At 38.9% G+C, this 21229-nt stretch overlaps 1 protein-coding gene across 1 annotated transcript; it reads left to right on the top strand.

Annotated features, from left to right (window-relative positions):
- The first annotated feature begins 5885 nt into the window (after positions 1 to 5885).
- Positions 5886 to 18627, top strand: LOC141332877 (uncharacterized). The gene is made up of 4 exons (XM_073837839.1): positions 5886 to 6035; positions 10441 to 11298; positions 14340 to 14510; positions 17285 to 18627. Exons 1-4 carry the CDS (start codon positions 5945 to 5947, stop codon positions 18085 to 18087), a joined length of 1923 nt encoding a protein of 640 aa, XP_073693940.1. The 5' UTR covers positions 5886 to 5944; the 3' UTR covers positions 18088 to 18627.
- The last annotated feature ends 2602 nt before the right edge of the window (positions 18628 to 21229 follow it).

Here is a 21229-nt window from a genome sequence, read left to right as displayed (position 1 = left end):
ACTGTGGCATGAACGTCTGAAGACATTTCGTATTCAGGTATTGCCAAGTCACAACCTGCAGAGCTGCACAAACAAACTGAGTGGCAGTATGAGCAGCACAAATGTCCTGGTAGAACGCTTTCAGTATGGTGCTCAAAGTGAGAGTATAACGCCTTCCTAAAGCAGCTAGTGGTGCCCTTTTTTAACAGTGTTTTAACACCCTCATCCAATCTTATCTGCTGCTTTACATTGTAAATAATGGCATGTGATGGAGACCCATCTCGCCCAGCCCTGCCAACCTCTTGTACTATGTCCTCCACATCCTCTGGTGAGCCATACATTATGACATGGGATATGTTGGGAAAGTTCAGGCCCATTCCGAGAGCTGTCGTGGCTACAACCACTCTGCATGCACCATCGCCACCTAATGAAGCAAGTACTCTACTCTTTTGATGGGGAAGTGTTTGGCTATGAAACATACCAATAAGCAAGTTTACTACCCGGTGTTCTGGATCCTTATCAACCCAGCAGTCATCACCAAGTTCCTCTTTTAGGTGACAGAACACCTTTCCACAAGTCGTCAGTGTACGGCAGTAGATTATTATTGGTGACATTCTTGGGCCGTTATCTCTCAGTTTTCTCACAACCCAGTTCAGACAGTCCATAGTATCTGAAGACACTGTAGTCAGGGCAAGCCTAATATTTGTTCGGTTTGGGCTTATGGTGACGTGAGTGGCATTCTCCAAATGCAACTGTCTTTTGATAATTGCTCGTGAATCCAGGTCCGCTGTTGCTGTCAAGGCCATTATAGGTGTACCTGAAGAACAAAGGCAATTGCATTAACACTTACAATACAATGTCATTATAGATTTCTGTTTAGCAAAGTGTTCACTTATGTAACAAAACAAATTTTTAGTAAATGATAGTCCATAGATAATTTTTCTGGGTTTATCAACCTTAGCCATTATCAGGGAGGAATGTAGTTAATTTCAGCATGGCAGCAAGTGTTTATCAGAGAAGGGCAGGTAAACAAGCTAGAGGCTTTCTTTATAAGAGAGATGATACTGATAATCATTAAGTCTTTAGTGGCTACTGCAACTGGCTCATAAAAGTCTTCACATATAAGCCTGAGTGTTTTTTTTTTAATAATATGCTGAAGAGAGGATCATGGTAATGTGTCTCACAACTTCCATACTTACCCTGTTTTACGATGGATCGCAGTTCTCCTAGCCTTGCAAAACTGTCTCTGAAGGCCTTCTCTCCTCTACAAGCCTTTCCCCTGGTAGATAAATCAACATACATGTACATGTTAAATATATCAAATTTGAGATAATAACAATGACTACCGAAATAGCAAAACACATTCTACATCAAAAAAATTTTTTTTAGGTCTGATAAAACTATTCCATTAGTTAATTGTTATGTGATGTCACTGCTGTAATGTAACATCAGACTCTTTAAAAATGATAGGTTGACAGGAAAAAACTAACCATACAACAGATGTCCAAGGCATACATTTTTATTTATTTTACATTTTTGTTTAAAATTAAGATAAAGCATTTGCCTCTGAAGATACACACATTTGACATATGAATTTTAATTTGGACTTTATTTGTTCTTGATATTTATGTCCAATCGTTATAAAAACTCATTTTTTGTGCCAACTGCTGTCAAAATTTTAAATAGTCATTTTTAACATTGATATGTGAGTCTGGAATTTTTTTATTATTGCAATGTTGTTATGTTGTAATTATTGTATGCTATGTAGGCTAAAACATATTTACCATTTGTACGTGAGATGTGCTTCATCCACCACAATTCCCAAAATGTTTTTTTGAAAGAACTTGGTGGACAACATATCTCGCCATTGCTTTTGAAGAATCCAGGATTCAGGACTCCCGTATAGCAACTGACATCGGCCGCTTCGAATGTCCCCCTGGTCGCCTTTGCCAAGTTGCATGGCCTTAAGTCCAAATTTTGTAGCCTCCTTTAACTGGTCCTCTATAAGCGCTATCAATGGTGAAACAACAATCACAAGCGGGTTGTGGCTGAGTCCCATGCGTTTTCCCACCAGCGGAGCTAATTGGTATATTAAGCTTTTTCCGTATCCAGTCGGCAAAACTCCAAACACATCTTCCTTTTTTAAAAATGACTTAAGTGCCGTTCTTTGCTCGTTTCTTAAAGAAAAACTTAACTCCAAGTCCTCCAGAGTCGCGGCCAAAGCCGATTCGAAAGACCGCTGTTCGACAGCTGCAGCCGCCATTCTTTGTTTTTCAAGTGGCAGCCGTCGCAACTCTGTCGTCATATGTTAAGCCCGCCCCGCCTACTCTATACGCGTTGTGATTGGCCTGACCCAATTTGGGTTTTTGCAGCTAGAATGTCTATTGAGAGTGTCTAGACCCACCTGGCTGCAAAATAATTTGTGCTGCCGCTAGGGTGCGTCTAGATTTCTAGGCTATCCTTAATTATGAATTTGAGCTAATTTATGGCGGTGTTAGCACATTCTGCTGGCCGTATTGAGTCTGTCAGGATGCACTACCTTTGTGAAAAACAAATCTATTAGATCAGCTTATTAAGGTGCAGCAAACAAGTTCAACTGTTGCATGCGAAAAATAGCGACTTTTTGAAAAATGGAGCTTCCGTAGGATGAGGCATTAAACTGGACTGACTTTATGTGGTCATTAATACCCTACCTTAATTATGAACTTGACCTCATTTTTTGAGGGGTAGTGCATTCTGTTGGCGGTATTGAGTCTGTCAGGATGCACTACGTTTGTGAAAAACTAGTTTGCTGCTGGAGGTAGTATTAGTCCGACCAGCAGGGGGTGCTCATTCCCTGACATGTACTTATGGGTCCAAAAGCCCTAGTACAATTAGGCAAACTCCGGACTGTGAAAAGTAGCAAATGTTTGATGAAATCTTTATCCGGCCCACGTAAAAAGGAGCGTCCTTCGGATGAGGCAATAAACTGGCCTCCTGACCTTCTGTGCTTATGAATTCCCCTCCTTAATTATGAATTTGAGCTCATTTATGGAGGTGGTAGTGCATTCTGCTGGCCTTATTGACCCTGTCAGGATGCGCTACCTTTGTGAAAAACTAGTCTATTCGGTCAGGTTTATTGAGACCAAAAGACATAGTTCAACTGTTGCATGCAGTAGCCAGAGTCTGGTTTTTCACTGAAGCTAAGCAGGTCCAAGCCTGGTCGGTACATGGATGGGAGACCCTTTATCGAATGCTAGTTTGCTGCTGGAGGTAGTTTTAGCCCAGCCAGCAGTGGGTGCTTATTCCCTGACATGTACTCTATGGGTCCAAAACTCTAAGTCTAACAAAAACAACTTCGAACAAAATAGCAAATTTTGATGAAGCCTTAAACCGACTTCTGTAAAAAGGAGCGTCCTTTGGATCAGACATTAAACTGGAATGACTTTCATTGATTCCCTACCTTAACTACGAATTTGACCTCATTTATTGAGGTGGTAGCACATTCTGCGGGGCTTTTTGAACCTGTCAGGATGCACTACGTTTGTGAAAAACTAGTTTGCTGCTGGAGGTAGTTTTAGTCCAGCCAGCGGTGGGTGCTTATTCCCTGACATGTACTGTATGGTTCAAAAGTCCTAGTATAATGAGGCAGACTCCAGACCATGAAAACGAGCAAATGTTGGATGAAATATTCATCCGGTCCACGTAAAAAGGAGTGTCCTTCGGATGAGGCAATAAACTGGCCTCCTGACCTTCTGTGGTTATGAATTCCCCTCCTTAATTATGAATTTGAGCTCATTTATGGACGTGGTAGCGCATTCTGCCGGCTTATTGAGCCTGTCAGGATGCGCTACCTTTGTGAAAAACTAGTCTATTCGATCAGGTTTATTGTGACCCAGAGACTTAGTTCAACTGTTGCATGCAGTAGCCAGAGTCTGGTTCTGAACTGAAACTAAGCAGGTCCAAGCCTGGTCAGTACATGGACTAAAACTACCTCCAGTAGCAAACTAGTTTTCCACAAAGGGTCTCCCCCCTAATGGCCCATTAATGAGACTGTGACTATTAGGTAAGGAACAATGTGAGAAGATTCAAAGAATGGAGTTTTAGATTATTTGTATATGATTTACAACAGTATAATCAAAACATACATAATGAAGGTCAAAGACACTTTTGACAAGTGAAAGTAAATCATATCTGATATTTAAGTGCTTGCTAAACTCATCATCAGTAGTCAAGGAACTTGTTTTACACTAGAATATCAGTGTAGTTGAATATCCGAAGTTGGTACAGCGTTCTCAGAGGAAAACCGTTTGAAGAGACTTAAGTGAAAGACAGCAGGATTCATCCGTTAAGCAGGTTTCAGATCGGCAAAAAACAACCAACAAAAACAAAACTTCTGTGAATATCACGAGCATATATATAAATAAAGAGACAGAGAGATTTTGTAGTCATAGACTCATGCATTTGTACTAATGTAAAAAAAACATTTTATATCTGAGAAACTAATAATTATTGTTTAGCACGTTAAACATCTATTCATGGACATTTATTAACAAATATGGCCTAAACATACACTCAGTGTAAACACTCATATTAACTTTACATCCTATATGATAAATAAATAAATAAATAAATATGATCTTATAAGATCATATTTATTAATTAATTTATGTTATTTATTTTTCTTTTAAATTGGGGAGAATAGGGAATCTCAGGAACATTTAACAATATTTTGTTATCAAATGTATGATCTAATTTAGTTCTTAATATTTGGGGGTGACCTTTTTTTTAAATGATTAAGTGGTTTCAATGTCACTTTCACAAAATAGTGAAGTTTTCTTCAATGTCAAATTTTGACCTAAGGAATTCTTTTGATGGATATCATTTATTTATTTTAAATCGAAGCTCTTTTACTTTTGGGAAAATTAGAAAAGAGAGGTAACTCAATCTTTTCTCTTAAAAACGATGTCTGTGTCGATTTGGTTAGAGTCTATTAATGAAAACACTTTTTAGCAACAAGTTGGTACATTTTACATTTTAGAATAAGAACCCAAACACAGAGATGGAAAAGAGAATGTCACGGAATAGTGAGAAAGAATTCCCTTGATTAATAATACCATACTTTTAGGAATGGCCACAACCGAACAACACCTTTATTTTGGTTCTCTTTAAGCAAAAAAGCAAAAAAAAAAAACAAAAAAAAAAACTTTATTTTGGTCTGGCGACGTGACGTCATAATGACGCGTCGCGCTCCTGCTGCAATGAAGGAAGGTATGTTTTTAAGCATTTATAATTATCTATTTATAATCTATACAAACCGTTCAACCAACCCTACAGTTTTTACACGCGAAGCAGAACGAATACTTGATATGTTTTACTGAGCTATATTATTCTCGTCTTAATATTTATCATGAGTAATCTGCTCTGCACTTGAGTAACGCAAAAGTGCATCTTATTTAACGCCCTATATCGTAGATCGTTTTATCGTAAACAAGAATTCAGTCACTGGCAAGTAGTGAATACATAAACGGAGTTTTATTAAACTCCGAGTCAACTGAATCAATTGATGCGCAAATGATTCACTGTTTCGATTAAGTGCTCGAATCACCTCACGAATGCTCAAAACAATGTAACGAGAATAACAAGCCTGACTTTTATAAACCAGTTTTATTCGGACGAAAATGTAATATTAAATATAAGCAACAGGTCATTTATACCAAGTATAAATACGAAATGTCTGCATAGCATGCTTATTTATTAATTTGAAGTGCTAGTTTTGAGTGTTTTAATCAATCAGGTAATAGAAGGTTGCTAACTGTCACTCTGACTGACTCCCTTACCAGTGCACTGACTACTGAACAAGTGAGCTGAGATTTAGTTTGCATTTATGTTTCTCTTTGTTAATTATTCTCATCTTAAACAGGAATGTGTCCAAACACACAGGAAGAACTTCTAGTGAAGCAACTGAGATCCACGTGACACTATTATGAAGATGACATTTATTAAAGAGGAGAGTGAAGACTTAAAGATTGAAGAAGCATTCAACATCAAACATGAAGATACAGAGGAACAAACAGGTTGGTTTCATTCTCAAAGCTAAACTCACTCACATTTAATCCTTATAAAAACATCTACATCCCAGACAGCCCACTCTGCATCTTTCAAGGTTAGTTGAGACATAGTCCAGAACTTCCAAATGGAGCTATTCTCTGGCATCTGCCTTGATTCCATGTGGAAATCTCTGTGCCAATCAAAATTTCTTTGAAATTACCTCGTCTTGGCTCTTTGATCAGACTTTTCAAAATTTGATCTCATGCTGTTGGGAAAAAAATATTTTGTTTGCATTACATTTACATTTATTAATTTAGCAGACGCCTTTATCCTAAAAGTGACTTACAAATGAGAGCAATAGAAGCAATCCCTGCTGAAAAAAAGGCTGGTTGGCTGGTCTTAGCTGGTTTCAGCTGGAAGTAGCTGCTTTTAGCTGGTCTTCCAGCCTGGCCAGCTAAGACAAATGAAAATGACCAAAACCAGCCTACTGACCAGCTATGACCACCTAATCAGGCTGGTTGACCAGCTAAAACCAGCCAACCAGCTTAGGCTGGTTTTAGCTATTTGTTTGTTTTTTCAGCAGGGATCAAACCAGTCAAAGAGCAGCAGTATGTAAGTTCTATGACAAGTCTAAATCTAACACTGTCTTTAGTCTTATAGTCAGCTGCTCGAGTTGAGATAGGTAGGTCATTCCACCTTCAGGGAACATTCAGGTAAAGGTCAGTGAAAGTGATTTAGTATCTTTTTGGTATGGCACAACTATGCACTGTTCATTTGCCGAATGCAAAATTCCGGAGGGCACATGAGTCTGAAGTGGTGAATTTAGGTAAAGGGATGCAGACCTAGTGGTTGTTTTGTGGGCAGACATTAGTGCCTTAAAATTTTATGCGAGCAGCTATTGGCAACCAGTGCAAGCAAGGGTTCTGAAAGATTTGGTCTGTGAAATTCAGCTGATCATCAATCACAACTCCAAGGTTCCTGGCTTTCCTGGAAGGAGTTATGGTTTATGCAACTAGCTGGATGGAGAAATCGTGGTTAAGTGTTAGGATGGCCCAAATAACAAGCAATTCTCTCCTGGCAGGGTTCATTTTAAGATGATTGTGCTAGTTGGCACACACATAAAACAAACTCATGATTAAAAAGCAACACATTCCCACAAACAAAGTAGTAGTGGTCGGATAGATAGATTTAAACCATACTAATGCTTTTTTACAAATGCTGAAATACTTCTCAAAATGTTGTGATCTGTTGTCACGATATCTACTTTTCTTTTCCAAAAATGTCAACATAATTCTCAAGGTATCCAATAGAGTTTGGTGATTTATGTTGCTGAATATCTAATAGCTCTAGAAGAGAGATCTCACTTTAATAAGAACAGTTTTCATGCTACAATGGGGATTAAACCCTGACTAATATTGTTCACAAATGCGGTTTCTGCGTCTCTGTCTATTGATCAGGGTTGTCAAATTCAGTTCCTGGAGGGCCACAACTAGGGCTGGGCGATATGGCAAAAAAAAAATCTAGGTTTTTTCATAAAGTTTGACCGATTCACGATTTCGATTTTTTTTTTATTGTGTAACTAGTCAACTTAAAACATTACAACAACATGACTTAAGTTAACATTCTCTTTTAAGTAACTTCAAAAACCATCTGGTTAAGGAACATTGTTTTGCAAATAAATGTAAAACAAATTCACGAGTTAAATATCTTTGCAGAAGATTTGAATGAAATATGAAAGTAAATATTGTGCAATTTGAATTAAACATTAAATACTTCTGAATATATAGTAAGAAAATAACCATTTTAACTAATGTAAACATTACATCAGTCAGCTCAAAAAGTTATGCACATTTTCAACAGTAAACAAAAAAAAAACAACACTTTGTAGACCATAGTGCAAACATAAAGCATGTTGTAGATGTTCTTTACAGGTTTCTTGAGAGGAAGACCAGTCTGTCTACTGTTTCAGGCTTTAGAGATGCTCTGTGACAGGTTATAATGTTCCCACCTGCACTGAACACCCTCTCAGAAGGGGCACTGGTTGCAGGAATACAGAGGTATTTTTTTGCAAGTTTGCTGAGCCTGGGAAAGATTGTCTCATTAGCCTTCCACCAGTGAAGTGGGTCTGTGTCTGAATCTACATCAGGAGACATCAAATAGGCTGTCAGCTCGGCTTTGACTTTGTCTTCTTCTGATTGAATGACAGGTTGTGATGCTGGTGCCGTTTTCTTAAAAAAGCTTGCCAAGGTTTTCTTCCTCTTAGCCCCAGCCTCTGTTCTCTGTTCTTCCTGCTCCACGTCCTGTGTCATCTGAACTGTTGTCTCAAGATTTTTGTCTGGCAACAAAGATGTCAGCTCTTTAACAACTTTTTGCTTGATTCCCTCCAACTTGTCATGTTCGATGTAAGTTGTACGGAACCTGGGATCCATCAGAGAAGCTATGTTGAGGAGTTCATCTGTGACAGGGTCGCTGTATTTGCAGTTGAGGTACTGCAGTATTGTGGTTTTGATGCGTTTTGTTAAATCTGTGTCATCGTCTTGTGCTCGTAGAATGCTACTGTTAAAGAGATGGAGCACTGGTTTGAGGTACGAGACACTCACATATGCTTCACCTGACAATGCATCAGTGAACTCTTGCAGAGGGCTTACAGCTTTATTTATGGATTCCATGACATCGATGTCTTGCCAAGTTGGAACAAGCTGCCGAGATTTTTTATCAGAGCCAAGAACCCGAGCTATGGCTTTCTCCTGTTGTAAAACCCTCTCGATCATCTTTTGTCTTGAACCCCACCTGGTGGGGGTCTCCGTGATGAGTTGATGAGAAGGTAGGCCGAGCTCAGCCTGTGCAGATGCAAGATCTCTTCTCTTTTTCCAGCTGAAGGAAAACACACTTACAACCTTCTTGCACACTGCAACTGCACGGTCAACTCTGTGGTCTTTCACACCATGTTCTGTTAAAACAAAGCAAAAAAAAAAAAAAAAGATTTGAAATAGCAGTTCATTGTACTTTGACAGAAATATTGTAAAGAGCTTTCTCCTTCATAACTGCAGAATATGAATCTATAACCAACAAACTCATATTAAGTGATTGGCACTGTTATTACAAAAGCAAAACAATAATCATCATCATTTCAGTTATTAATGAAATAACATCTGAATAACTGCGATTTTAATGCTTGAATTATTAATCATACTTACCAATGGCATTGTGAAGACGATGTCCAAAGCACTGAAGATGGGTCCAGTCGTTCAACTTCATTGCTTTGATCATGTTCGTTCCACTGTCAGTGGTCACGCACACCTGTCGATCCTCCACAAGCTTCCAAGACGCCAGCGCATCTTTAAGCCCATGACCAATTATTTCCCCAGTATGATCGTCAGGAAAATAACATGTCTGAAGGCAAAAACTTCGCAGTTTCCATTCTGCTTCAACATAATGGGCTGTAAGGCTGAAGAGTACGACTACTCCACAGGTCAGTCGTCGTAGAAAAAAAAGATGCCTTTTCAAGCTGCTCCGCTACTTTTTCACGTGTTTCAGTGTACATTCGGGGAATAGCTACGTCTTTGAAATATTTGCGGCTCGGCAACTTGTATCTTGGATCAGCAGTGTGTAGCATTTTTATGAACCCTGGCTTTTCGATGGTGTATATGGGAACCATGTCCTTAGCGATATGAAACGCCACAGAATCTGTAATTTCTTTCCATCGGGGCGCCTTTTTGTCGTATGGAACGGAATTGGAAAATGATACCGCTAATGAAATCTGGCGTTTTGCAATTTTAGGTGGACCTTTTGCACTTGGAGTTAGCTTGTTTTCATCTCTTAACTTTGAGCATTCTTCCCATTCAGCTTGGTGCCTTTGTCGCAAATGTTGGAATAAATTAGTGGTGCTGCCACTGCCGGTTGAAACTGACTTTCTGCATATTTTGCATTTGACAAAAGTTTGTTCGACGTCTGAACTCTCAAATCCGAACCATTTCCAAACCACAGAGGAAACGTTACTACCTTTCTTTGGCACAAGGTCATCCTGACGTGAGGAGCCATCCATCTCTATGATATTATTTCTGTAGCCTATTACGTTCCTTCATAGAGCACTGTACTCTCGGTTAATTAGGCGCGCCACCATGTGGTCGGAGTCGGACAAGCCTCTTAATCATTCTGCCATTGGTGCAATTACAATGTATCTAATTTTTTTATTTAAAAAAATCGCGATACCTCGATTTAATTAAAAAAAAAAATCGTCTTAAAACGTAAATTCGAATTAATCGAAAAAATCGCCCAGCCCTAGCCACAACCCTACAGAGTTTAGCTCCTACTCTAACTAAAGCTAAGAAGTTTCCTTATCTGAGCCAGATTTAGGCATTTTTTGCTTTCTGTTGTACTGTTGTTTTCATACAGGGATTAACTTGTATTTGTTTCTTTTTTTGCCCCTAGACCTAATGCCACTGAAAGAGGAAAGTGAAGAACTAAATGAAATGCAAGATGAAGATCAGTATAAGAAACATAATGACTTCATAAATGGACAAAAGTCATTTAGTTGCTCACAGACTGAAAAGACTTGTTCACAGAAAAGAGCTAAAAAGACTAGGACTAGAAGGCATTTCACCTGCCAACAGTGTGGAAAGAGTTTCGATCAAAAAAGAAGCCTTGAAGTCCACATGAGAATTCACACCGGAGTGAAGCCTTACACTTGCAATCTGTGTGGATACAGTTTTAGTCGAAAAGAAAGCCTTAAAAGGCACATGAGAATTCACACTGGAGAGGAGTCTTACACCTGCCCTCAATGTGGAAAGGGTGTTTCACAGAAACAAACTCTCATTGCCCACATGAGAATTCACACAGGAGAGAAGCCTTTCACCTGCCAACAGTGTGGAAAGAGTTTTACTCAAAAAGGAAACCTTAATGTACACAAGATGATTCACATCGAAGAGAAGTCTTTCATCTGCCAACAGTGTGGAAAAAGTTTCACTCAGCAAGGAAGCCTTAAAATCCACATGAGGATTCACTATGGTGAGAAGCGTTTCACCTGCCAACAATGTGGAAAACATTTCATTGAACACAGAAACCTTAAAGTCCACGTGAGGACTCACACTGGAGAGAAGCCTTACACCTGCCAACAGTGCGGAAAATGTTTCAATGCAAAAGGAACCCTTAAAAGCCATATGAGCATCCACACTGGAGAGAAGCCTTACACATGCCCTCAGTGTGGAATCAGTTTTACTCAGCAAGGAAGCTTTAACAGGCACATGAGAACCATACACCTACAAACTGAAGAAAGAGCTTCACAACAAAACTAAATTTTCAGCCTCACATGAACCCGGCGAAAAGACATTTATATGTGGTCATGAAAGAGCTTCAGACATAAAGTAACCCTTGTAACATTAACAAGGACTCACTCAAGAACTGTTTGGAGAGAAGCGTTTCATGTAACATCACTGTGGAAAGACTTGCAAAAACAAAGCACACCTTAAGGTTCACCAGGGAATTCACAAGGAGAACAGCCTTTTTACATATGAAAAAGATCAGAAATATAATTTGCAAACTCATGCTGGAAAGACACTGTATTGTTCTTCAGTGTGGTAAAACAGGATTCATTTGGAAAATCACATCCACATTCACTCACTTATTTTACCATCGTATTTTGAAATACTGACCCTTGTGAGACCCTTTTTCTTGTGTATGTGTAAAAAGTTTTAAATGGTTTTGGATGGAGGAAACACAAACAGTAAAAAAAAAAAATGTAATAAGCTCTTTGTTGTGACTGGTCTTGGTTTTAGTTACATTTTTGTCTGCTACTTTCCTTTTTCTTGCGTTTTCTAATTATGTTGTGCACCTATTTCTAGTTTAGTTCTCACTAGCCTCACTAGCTCATGCGAGAGACAAGAACAGACTTATTCTATTCAAAAACAATAGTTTGCAAAAAGCTTGCAATTCAAGTTGCCTGTACAGATTTGCAGCAGAAAACAAAGAACAACATGACGCAGAGAATGGTTGCTTGCTGATGTTCTGTGGTCTATTCCACCCTCTGAACTTGTCCTTGCCTTGTATCAGGCTCTCTCATTGGCTGTAGGTTGTCACTGTTGTCATTTCTAATCAAAACACATTTCACACCGTGTGGACCCATACTCGGAATTTGGCCTCTGCATTTAACCCACCCAAGTGCACACACAGTAGTGAACACACACACACACACACACACACACACACACACACACACACGGTGAACATACACTTGGAGCAGTGGGCAGCCATATTGCTGCGGAGCCCAGGGAACAACTGGGGGTTTGGTGCCTTGCTGAAAAGGACTCACCTCAGTGGTATTGAAGGTGGAGAAGACCACTGTACATTCACTCCCCCCACCTACAATCCCTGCCGCCACCGAGACTCGAACCTACAACCTTTGGTTTACAAGTCCAACTCTCTAATCATTAAGGCATAATTGCCCTATAATCGTAAAAGCTATCGGCGAGTGAAAATCGTGGCCAAAATCATGGAAATGTGAACCCGGACTATGCTGTCTCGCTTTTTTCCTCTATGTTTTGTTATTTGTGTCTATGAAGTCATGTTATTGCACATTAGTCTCTGTCTAATAACAACGAGAGGTTTTTTCTCCTTTAGGCTGTTTTCCTTGTTGCATTCGCACCAGCAGCAGGAACTCTGGAGCGGCTGACAGCATTTACAAATGTCAACAACTGGTGAATGGCCATGATCAGAGCTGGTATTGTTTTGTCTCATGGGTTTGGTGAAAACAGATGGAATGTAAATGCACATTTGCGTGATTGAAAGAGTATGAAAAAGTCTCCTATGACAACTTGCAGTGTTACATATAATCGAAGTTGATAAAAGAACACAATGTTGCAGACAAATGGTAGCTAAATGCCAGATCTCGAACTGTTTTAGACCCTACTAAGTTCCTGCGGTGCAAAAAGCGGGTACTCATTTAAAAGAGCATTACCACTGAAATCAATATAATCAGACCAACCCTTTTCATCCAATCTTTATAAATGACAGATTTGTTCATCTTCAGTATGTATCTGTTATTCATAGAGGGCTAGTATGGGGAGGAAAATGTTGTTTATAAATCCATTTCCGATAAGTGAAATCTTAGCATAATAGGTAACTTGTTTATATTATAATCACATTTTAACAGAAATTATATAGAGACGATTTTAATAAAGAAAATCTGAGGAAATGTGTAAATCACATTTCATTTACATTTGGAAGAAATGATCTGAACCATTTTATTTAAAGATTTCCATTCAGACAGTCCAAATCAACTGTTTCTAACCAACCATCAATGTAACTCTTTGTAGTCATGGACCTTTAATACAATTGCCTTTATATTCTGGGGAGAAACTGAGATGGAATAAGATGATTGACATAAGGATTAACAGGATCAGTTAATAAATGAAAATGTTTAATCACACATTTAATTTTGATCAGCACATACTTTCCACGATTTCCAAAACCAGGATGCTGAAATTTCATCCTTGATGCTTAGTAGTTAAGACTAGATAAAGCTCAGTTGTATTGAATTGCAGAGCTATCAAGAGCCCAAAGCTAACATCCTTTCAATTCATCGTATACCGTATTATATTTGTTTTCTGAACTGACTTAACTATGAATTTTGCGGAAAAGACTTTAACTTTGGTCTAGTGATATGACGTCATAAGGCTGTGCCGTGCTCCTGCGTTTGTGATCCGGCTGAAGAAAGGTGTGTGCTTTTAATCATTTGAACTGTTTAAATAAACACAACTCGTTTAGAGAATTGTATATAAAACGGTGAAATAACCGTTTACCTTATATAACACTGTAATGTTTTCTAGTAACAATAATGAAGATTATTTTGTATGAGTAACAGAAACGGTGCGTCTCATTTCGCTCCCTATATCATGAATCAGTTTATTATCAATACGAATTCAGTCACTGGTAGGGATAGAGAAACGAAACTTAAGCAAACTCCGAATCAGTTGCTTCATAAAATGATTCACTGTTTTGAATCGCTCGAATTACGGCACGCTGACGACCCCTACTGCTCAAAACAGCAACGAGAACAACCAAAACAAACGTGTAATGACTTTCACAAACCAGCTGAAAATGTTTACTTGAGAGTGAAGTCTATTTAATAAAATCTACAAATCACAAAATACCAATATTTAAATACAATTATTCTATTTGATCTGTCTCCCTTACCAGTACTGAACTAGGGAGCTGGCTGAGATGCAGCCATAGATTTAGTTTGGATTGTTTTATCTTTCAGTTTATTATTCTCATCTTAAACAGGACAAAGTGTTTAAACACACTGGCGAAGAAACTGAAATCCTCATGATACACTATTATAAAGATGGCGTGTATCAAAGAGGAGAGCGAAGACGTGATTGAAGAAGCATTCAAAGTTAAACTTGAAGATACCGAGGACCAAATAAAGACTGTGTTTATTAAAGAGGAGAGTGAAGACATGAAGATTGAAGAAGTCAAACATGAAGATACTAAGGAACAAGCAGGTTGGATTTCATTTAATCCTTTTTTTATTAAAATGTCCAGCTCTACAGAAATAGAGATGAAGAAGTATCTCATACAGAAGTAGCCAAAACAAAACAATTATTTTGAGTACAATTTAACCCAGTATTTCTTATTGAAAACATCTAACAAAAACCTTATTGTGCATAATGCGAACAATTGAGTTTTTAACTTGACATTTGTTTTATTTGTGTTTTTTCCTACTAGTCCTCAAAAGTGCCGTACTAACATAGACCATCTCTGCATGCTGTTTTCATTTTTTAGTGAGCAAGTAATATGCACAACACGTGAACCGGAAGCAAACAGACCTGTTTAGCAGAATACGGAAGTCTGTTGCACATAACCCCTATACAGTCAGTGACCAGTAACTTTATAAAAAACTTCAGCATAATACAAAATCAAACCGTTCATATTTTTAAGCGACATAAACAGTCTATAGAACTAAGACCTAAGTAGTGCACTAAAGAAAACTGATGTGTGACTTTCATATCTTCTATCAAGCTAGAGTAGTAAATAGTAATATCATCAGAAGTTGATCTAGGATGAGTGTTTCTTCTCCTGAACTCATGTAGCAGCACATGCGTGGGATCTTCTTCACATTAAAGGTGCCATAGAATGGAAAACTGTATTTACCTTGGCATAGTTGAATAATAACAGTTCTGTACATGGACATGGACCGTGAGTTTCAAACACTATCATTTCCTCCTTCTTATATAAATCTGGTGTTTGCAAAAGACCACCGAAACATAGGCTAATCCTAACATAACACAGACTATAGTGTAATAGTTTCGGGATCATTAATAGTTACGCCCCCAACATTTGCATCGCCCAATCAGCAGAAGTTCTGCAGTTAGGCTATTGTGAAAAAACAAAGCAAGGACAATTGCGAACATGGCAGATCACAGAAATAAATGTTATGTTCCAGGTTGTACAGGCCGGGGATGTTAAGTGCAGGGATGGGTTCGTGTCTGTACTCAGAAAGGCAAGGAAAACAAATAATGCGTTCTAATAAACTAAGGCGAGTCACTAAAGGGACGTGGTTAGCTTTTTGCAAGCTTACTGGATTTCGCTTACCACATAAACGGAGAGCTGGAGAGATGACTGCGTGAACGATGGTGAATGATTTACAGATCCTGAGCATCACTAACAAGCATCTAAACTTGTCAAATGTGTGGTAAATACTGCCGCTGTAGTATAATGTTACACAAAGCTCGGCAATTGCAAATCAAAAATGAAAGTAAAATGATCATGCATTCAAAACAGCATTCTAAGGACAAATCCTAGGGTTGTAAATGGACTTGTAAAACCATTTCTGGAAAATTTTTGCCCTTTCCTATGTCATATACCTTTGAGAATAATTTAAAATATGTATCAATGCATTCTATGGTACCTTTAAGACAAACAACATAAATGTTTGTATTTCTTTTTGTCAAAAACAGAAAATAATAAACATAAAATGATGCAGTTTGTTTTGAAAACATTTGACAAAAAGCAAAGGTTATAATTTTAAAAAAAAAAAATTGATATAAGTTCCACACTATGTTTGCTGGAAGCAGTGGCATTAAATGACGGGTCTCGCTGACGTTGAGGCTGATTGATCTGCCCCAATTTATAATTAATTTTAATACTCTCCTCCCATAAATTTAGCATGAGCTCAACTGTTTAATGATCTTCGTCATCATCCTCAGCAGCGACTGTCAGCATCAAAACTCATGCTCGCAAGAAAATAAGAAAAAAATAAGCCCATTTTTTTAGAATTTATTATCATCAATATTATTTATGATCAGATATTTATTACCAATGAATGAGAAAAAACAGAAGTGATTTTTACTAAAATCAGCAAAATGCAACAAAGCAGCTGCATGCATTTTCCACTCATCTCCAATCCACTGTGAGCAGAATTGGATTGGAGAGATGGAAAAAGAAGAAAAAAAACCCAAGAGCTTTAAGGGTGAGCTGTAACATAGCCACACATTTATAGGCTTATAAATTATATTCAAACCAATATTTTTTGGCTAAAGATGTACCTACAATCAATATAGTTTATGCATATACAAACTATATGTGGAGATCACTCTTTTTCAAAGCTTATTAAATTGATTGTTACTGTAATGGTGAATAGCTTTATTACACGGCTCTTTGGAATGCTTGATTCTGATTGGTCAGTTGAGACATTTGCAGGTTCGTTATTTTCAAATAATCACCGCTCCAAATTAATAACGCATAGCCGATACTTCTTGTATGTTTAAAATCCCTCCGTGCCAACAAAGATTACCGTTCGGCGCCATCTTGTGACAAACACTCTACAACCACAGTTAACAGTGGAAAATTTCGACATTAATCTATTTAAATTGTCTTACTAACGTACATAGTTAATTTATGTTACGTTGTTAATTTAAAACAAATCCTGATCACACTGTCGGGGCTTATTTCTGCGATAACTACTGGCTGCCTGTACATTATCCCTTACATTATTAATGGAAATGGGAATGCATTTCATACAGACACCAGTAGCAGTATTTTATCAGTGATACTGGTCTTCATCGATAATAGGCTAATTGGTAAAAATATACCACAATCTCTGTTGTTTTTACATCAATTTGGAGATTCAGTGTGAAATTATTACAATATATCAATATGTAATTACTGAAAATGTGCAATTAGTTATTTTTTAATTGATTAACATCACTAGTCTAAATGTTTTGATGTTTGTTGCTTTGTGCCAAACTGGTTTTAACTTGTATTTTTCTTATTTCAGACCTGATGGCGCTGAAAGAGGAGAGTCAAGAACTGAATGCAACACAAGAGAAAGATCAAAATGAGAACCATCATGATTTTAAAACTGAAGAAAATTCAATCAGTCGCTCACAGACAGAAAAGTCTACCTCACAAAAGGAAGCTCCAAAAACACAATCTACAGACTTGAATTCCCATCGAATAATTCCTACAGGAGAGAGCTTCACCTGCCAAGAATGTGGACAAATCTTCAGTCAAAAAGAAAGCCTTAAAGTCCACATGAAAATTCACAGTGAAAAGAAGCCGTTCATATGCTCCCAGTGTGGAAAGTGTTTTACGCAGAAAAAGAACCTTAATGCTCACATGAGAATTCACACTGGAGAGAGACCCCACACCTGCGAACTGTGTGGGAAGAGTTTCATACGAAATGGAGATCTTAAGAATCACCTTAAAACTCACAGCGAAGAGAAGCCATTCATATGTGTTCAGTGTGGAAAGCGTTTTACGCAGAAAAAACTCCTTACAGCCCACATGAGAATTCACACCGGAGAGAAGCCTTTCACCTGCCCTCAGTGTGGAAGGAGTTTCGGATTAAAAGGAAACCTTCAGACTCACATGAAAATCCACACGGGAGAGAATCCATTTGAATGTATTCAGTGTGGAAAGAGTTTTATACAGAAAAAACAACTTGATTCCCACATGAGTATTCACACTGGAGAGAAGCCATTCATCTGCGATCAGTGTGGAATGAGTTTCAGATATAAAGAAAGCCTTAATTATCACATTAAGATTCATTCAAGAGAGAACAGTTTTATATGTCATTAGTGCAAAAAGAATTCCACAAGCAAGAAATACCTTGAGAATCATGTTAAAATTCACATTGGAGAGAAGCCTTTCATTTGCAATCATTGCAAAATTCACATGTCTTCAGTGTAAAATTAGTTTCACATATACCAAAGACTTGACATTTTGCAAAGTTTTGGAAAAAGGAGCAATTTCTAATGTAATACATGCAAATGTGAGACTCTGTTTGTCTCCTTTGTTAAACAGTATGACAAGAGAAATGCTGTGTTTAATCAAGGCTACGTTGATTGTCACCTTCATATTTATTTTACTACTTCTATTGTATTTCCTTCATTTCCTTATACTTCATACGGCTTTTTATTTTCTTTTGTGCATAAATACACATGTGGCCATACTTGACCTTATGTGCTGTAGTTTCAAATATTAAGCGGTTGCGGTAGATGCCTTCTGATTTCGACTATGAAGAGGTGTCACTTAGTTCTATGTGTTGATTTCTTTGAATCAAAATAGTCACACTTCTTCCTTTATGAGAAATGCAACAATGTAACTGAAAGTTTATAAATAAACATAAACAGAACAAAATGACTTGTTCCTATTGATTGTATTTGTTTTTAATGTATTTAGTCGAGTTGGTTTCAATTGATGTTGTAATAGCTGGATAAGATTACTGATTGTGGAGCTCTGGAAATACCAGGCAACTTAGAATTTATGATCAGGGAAGGCATGGAAATATTATTGTAGTTATGCTCAGCTTTGTTGTTTTTCCAGTAGCCTGTATATATCATAGACTGTAAAAAAAGATGGATGATGCGTATCTGCTTCATTCCACTATAGAAAAGTGAAGCCAAAGCATTTCAATATGGCTGCTGCCATCTTGGGGGAAATTACGTCATTTGGAGCCAGAGTCTGTGCAGTAGAGATTCGTTTGGAGCCAGAGTCTGTGCAGTAGAGATTCGTTTTTGAGCCAGAGTCTGCGCAGTAAAGATTTGTTTGGAGCCAGAGTTTGTAAAGTAGAGATTCGTTTGGAGCCAGAGTCTGCGCAGTAGAGATTCGTTTGGAGCCAGAGTTTGTAAAGTAGAGATTCGTTTGGAGCCAGAGTCTGCGCAGTAGAGATTCGTTTGGAGCCAGAGTTTGTGCAGTAGAGATTCGTTTGGAGCCAGAGTTTGTGCAGTAGAGATTCGTTTGGAGCCAGAGTTTGTGCAGTAGAGATTCGTTTGGAGCCAGAGTCTGCGCAGTAGAGATTCGTTTGGAGCCAGAGTCTGCGCAGTAGAGATTCGTTTGGAGCCAGAGTTTGTGCAGTAGAGATTCGTTTGGAGCCAGAGTTTGCACAGTAGAGATTCGTTTGGAGCCAGAGTCTGCACAGTAGAGATTCGTTTGGAGCCAGAGTCTGTGCAGTAGAGATTTGTTTGGAGCCAGAGTCTGCGCAGTAGAGATTCGTTTGGAGCAAGAGTCTGTGCAGTAGAGATTCGTTTGGAGCCAGAGTCTGCGCAGTAGAGATTCGTTTGGAGCCAGAGTTTGGAGCCAGAGTCTGCGCAGTAGAGATTCATTTGGAGCCAGAGTTTAGAGTCAGAGTCTGCGCAGTAGAGATTCGTTTGGAGCCAGAGTTTGGAGCCAGAGTCTGCGCAGTAGAGATTCATTTGGAGCCAGAGTCTGAGCAGTAGAGATTAGTTTGGAGCCAGAGTCTGCGCAGTAGAGATTCGTTTGGAGCCAGAATTTGGAGCCAGAGTCTGCACAGTAGAGATTGGTTTGGAGCCAGAGTCTGTGCAGTAGAGATTCGTTTGGAGCCAGAGTCTGCGCAGTAGAGATTCATTTGGAGCCAGAGTCTGCGCAGTAGAGATTAGTTTGGAGCCAGAGTCTGCGCAGTAGTGATTCGTTTGGAGCCAGAATTTGGAGCCAGAGTCTGCACAGTAGAGATTGGTTTGGAGCCAGAGTCTGCGCAGTAGAGATTCATTTGGAGCCAGAGTCTGCGCAGTAGAGATTAGTTTGGAGCCAGAGTCTGCGCAGTAGAGATTCGTTTGGAGCCAGAATTTGGAGCCAGAGTCTGCACAGTAGAGATTGGTTTGGAGCCAGAGTCTGTGCAGTAGAGATTAGTTTGGAGCCAGAGTCTGTGCAGTAGAGATTCATTTGGAGCCAGAGTCTGCACAGTAGAGATTCGTTTGGAGCCAGAGTTTGTGCAGTAGAGATTGGTTTGGAGCCAGAGTCTGTGCAGTAGATATTCGTTTGGAGCCAGAGTCTGCACAGTAGAGATTCGTTTGGAGCCAGAGTCTGTGCAGTAGAGATTCGTTTGGAGCCAAAGTTTGCGCAGTAGAAATTCGTTTGGAGCCAGAGTTTGTGCAGTAGAGATTCTTTGAAACCAGAGTCTGCGCAGTAGAGATTCGTTTGGAGCTAGAGTCTGTCTGCGCAGTAGAGATTCGTTTGGAGCCAGAGTCTGCGCAGTAGAGATTCGTTTGGAGCCAGAGTCTGCGCAGTAGAAATTCGTTTGGAGCCAGAGTTTGTGCAGTAGAGATTCTTTGAAACCAGAGTCTGCACAGTAGAGATTCGTTTGGAGCCAGAGTCTGTCTGCGCAGTAGAGATTCGTTTGGAGCCAGAGTCTGCGCAGTAGAGATTCGTTTGGAGCTAGAGTCTGCGCGGTAGAGATTCGTTTGGAGCCAGAGTTTGTGCAGTAGAGATTCTTTGAAACCAGAGTCTGCACAGTAGAGATTCGTTTGGAGCCAGAGTCTGTCTGCGCAGTAGAGATTCGTTTGGAGCCAGAGTCTGCGCAGTAGAAATTCGTTTGGAGCCAGAGTTTGTGCAGTAGAGATTCTTTGAAACCAGAGTCTGCACAGTAGAGATTCGTTTGGAGCCAGAGTCTGTCTGCGCAGTAGAGATTCGTTTGGAGCCAGAGTCTGCGCAGTAGAGATTCGTTTGGAGCTAGAGTCTGCGCGGTAGAGATTCGTTTGGAGCCAGAGTGTGCGCAGTAGTGTCATGAGGAGGAGCCATGGTATCAAAGTCCCTCCCAAACTCCTGCATACCCAATCGCAGGATCACAATCATGACACCACACCATTTTTATAGCATCTAATAACTAGCTAAACTTATTAGAAAAACAAACACTTGAACATATCTCACATGATTGAAACCATATTTGGAAAAAAACATTGTGTAATTTAATTTTATTTAATTT

Source organism: Garra rufa, chromosome 4 (assembly GCF_049309525.1).
Source record: "Garra rufa chromosome 4, GarRuf1.0, whole genome shotgun sequence".
In the NCBI taxonomy this organism is placed as follows: domain Eukaryota; kingdom Metazoa; phylum Chordata; class Actinopteri; order Cypriniformes; family Cyprinidae; genus Garra; species Garra rufa.
This window is presented reverse-complemented; position numbering and strand designations above follow the sequence as displayed.